Below are 2,500 nucleotides of genomic sequence, written 5' to 3'. Positions count from 1 at the left end.
CTGGCCCTCTTCCTCTGGGGTAGCGATCCGTGAGACGCGGGAGCAACCCCCCCCCCCCCCACACACACACACACACACTCACCCCATGCCCCACCCCACACCATTACACATGTGCAGACACACACACACACACACACACACACACACACACACACACACACACACACACATGCTCAGACTGTTGGTTGCAGCTCCTGGCCGGGCTTGCCTGATGACTGAGGTTTCACAGTGCGTTTCCTCCGGCGCTCCGAGCCGCTCCCGGGGGCGTCGGGGGGCACTTTCACGCTATCCCTCTCTTCCTCCCGTCCCGTTCCGTCCGCGTGTGTCCGGGGGCCCGGGGGTCCGGGGGCCCGGGGTGGCTTCCATCGCTCTCGTTTTCAGGCGAGCGTTCGCAGGCCCTTCCTATGGGCCGCCGGGCCTTTACATCGGGCTGTTATTCTTCTTTTATATTATTTTTCTTGCCTCGGTTTTTTTCCCCCCTCAGTCGCTATTAAATTTCTCCAAAAAATGAATACCTTTACCTACAGTTCCTTATTTGTTCCACTTGCACGCACCACACCCTTAGCCTTGTCTGCTTGGGTAGTCGCATTTATGATTCTTTGACCTCTCTCTCTCTCTGTCATTTCCCTTTCCTCTCCCTCCATCCCTCTCTCCTCCTCCTCCTCCCCCTCCTCCTCTTCATCCCTCTCTCTCCTCCTCCTCCTCCTCCTCCTCCTCCTCGTCCTGCAGAGAGCTGAAGGGGCTGGTGGTGACGCTGAGCTGTGAGGGCCATCTCCAGTGCTCCTACATGGGCACGGACCCCTCGTTCTTCACCGCGCCCAAGGTGGAGGCCCGCGAGGTCAACTACGAGGAGGTGGACGCCGAGATGCGCTCGCTGCAGAAGATCATCAGAGAGACCACCAAGACCCAGGGTAAGACCGGGGAGTCAGCCGCAGGGAGACCATCAATAGAGCTGTAATCGGGCCTTAAAAGTTAGACCCGACGAGGCCCGAGCCTGACAGTGTTCAGCCCGAGCCTGACCCGACATTTTGATTGACAGCCCGAGCCCGTGCGAAATGACAAAAATTAAGACCGAACCCGTTGGGTCCCGCCGGGTTTGGTCAAAGATCTTCAGCTCTAACCATCCAGACCCAGGGTAAGACCGGCCGGTTAGCCGCATAGAGACCACCAAGACCCAGGATAAGACCGGGGCAGTTAGCCGCAGAGAGACCACCAGTCCAAGACCCAGGATAAGACCGGGGCAGTTAGCCACGACCGCGGTGCCAGAAAACAACGCCGGGGCGCCAGTCGGTCATTTGTGGCGGAGGGCATTTCAGTCGGTGCAGAAGGTTGCATGTTACGGCGCTACGGATGGACTGGCCGTTTATGGCCTGCATCTCCATCTGCGGAGACATTTATGTATGTTTCGAAGAATGTCCGCGTCTGCTGTGTCCAAAGATGCTTGTGAAAAAGGCCCTGGATTAATATGTTGGGGCTGAACTTGTAAGATCGCTGACCGGGCCCTTGAGGTTAAGCCAGCATGCATAGCTCACGTCCATAAACCATCCAACAAAACCCACACTGCTGATCTGGAGTACCTAAATCACTCCCAGTTGCTGCTACAGCATACTTTATCAATCAGTCAGTTGCTGTTGTTTTATGACCAAACATAAAGGCCCCCCCCCCCTTCCTTCCCTCTCCATCCCAAGCACCTTTTAATGTCCTTGCCAAGTGCCCTATACAGGTAGCTTAAATAAATATCCTGTGTGTAACCATAGCCGTTGCCCAGGTGTTGTGGTGGTACCACGGCCCATTTTTATAGGCCCCTGGTCTGCTGGAAGGAAGGGCCAGTGTGCATCGGGACCCCACCTGTTGGGTAGGCGATGGAGAACTGCCCCCATACCTCCGCCCTTCTACCTCCACCCTTCTGCCCCCCAACACCCCCCCCCCCCCCCACCCCCAACGGCTCCACCGCAGCCCCACCCAGCGCTGTCCTCCTTAATATAAAGTTCTGTCGACGGCGAGTGCTCGGTGTGTTTGCCGTTTGACGTGGTGGGGGGGTCGGGGGGGGGTCGGAGGATTCACCTCGGTGTGAATTTACGGCGGTGTCTGGCCACGGCGGTCCGGCTGTCTCCGGGGAGGATTACGGTTTTATTGCCGGTTCTGAGGCGAGGGGAGTGGTCAGGTCCGGCCAGCGCCATGGGAACACGAGAAAGGCTTGCGCGCACCGCCAGGGCCTGAGAACGAACGTCCGCTCCTCTCCGCTCCTCACAACTCAAAACATTCCCAGTGCTATCCTTCTCTCTGTCACGCTGTTCTCTGCTTGTCTCACACACATCCTCTCTCTCTCCCTCTCTCCCTCTCCTTCCCCCCCTCTCTCTCTCTCTCTCTCTCTCTCCCTCTCTCTCCCTCTCTCCCTCTCTTCCCCCCCCCCTCTCTCTCTCAGACATCCTTCCAAGGGCAGACATCGAAGATGACTTGATTATCACAGCCTCCGTCTCCACAGATTTGGACGCGGTCT

At 57.5% G+C, this 2,500-nt stretch overlaps 1 protein-coding gene across 1 annotated transcript in view; it reads left to right on the top strand.

Annotated features, from left to right (window-relative positions):
- bbs9 (Bardet-Biedl syndrome 9) overlaps positions 1-2,500 on the top strand; it is a 182,488-nt gene that overhangs the window by 30,694 nt on the left and 149,294 nt on the right. Inside the window, exons 10-11 of the mRNA XM_062538283.1 lie at positions 730-911; positions 2,426-2,500. The exon at positions 2,426-2,500 is cut by the window's right edge and continues 2 nt beyond it. Of these exons, the coding sequence (XP_062394267.1) occupies positions 730-911; positions 2,426-2,500 (257 nt within the window). The remainder of the gene's footprint in view (positions 1-729; positions 912-2,425) is intronic.

This window comes from Sardina pilchardus, chromosome 6 (assembly GCF_963854185.1).
Source record: "Sardina pilchardus chromosome 6, fSarPil1.1, whole genome shotgun sequence".
Lineage (NCBI taxonomy): Eukaryota > Metazoa > Chordata > Actinopteri > Clupeiformes > Clupeidae > Sardina > Sardina pilchardus.
The sequence above is the reverse complement of the archived record's forward strand: the minus strand, read 5'-3'. Positions and strand labels throughout refer to the sequence as shown.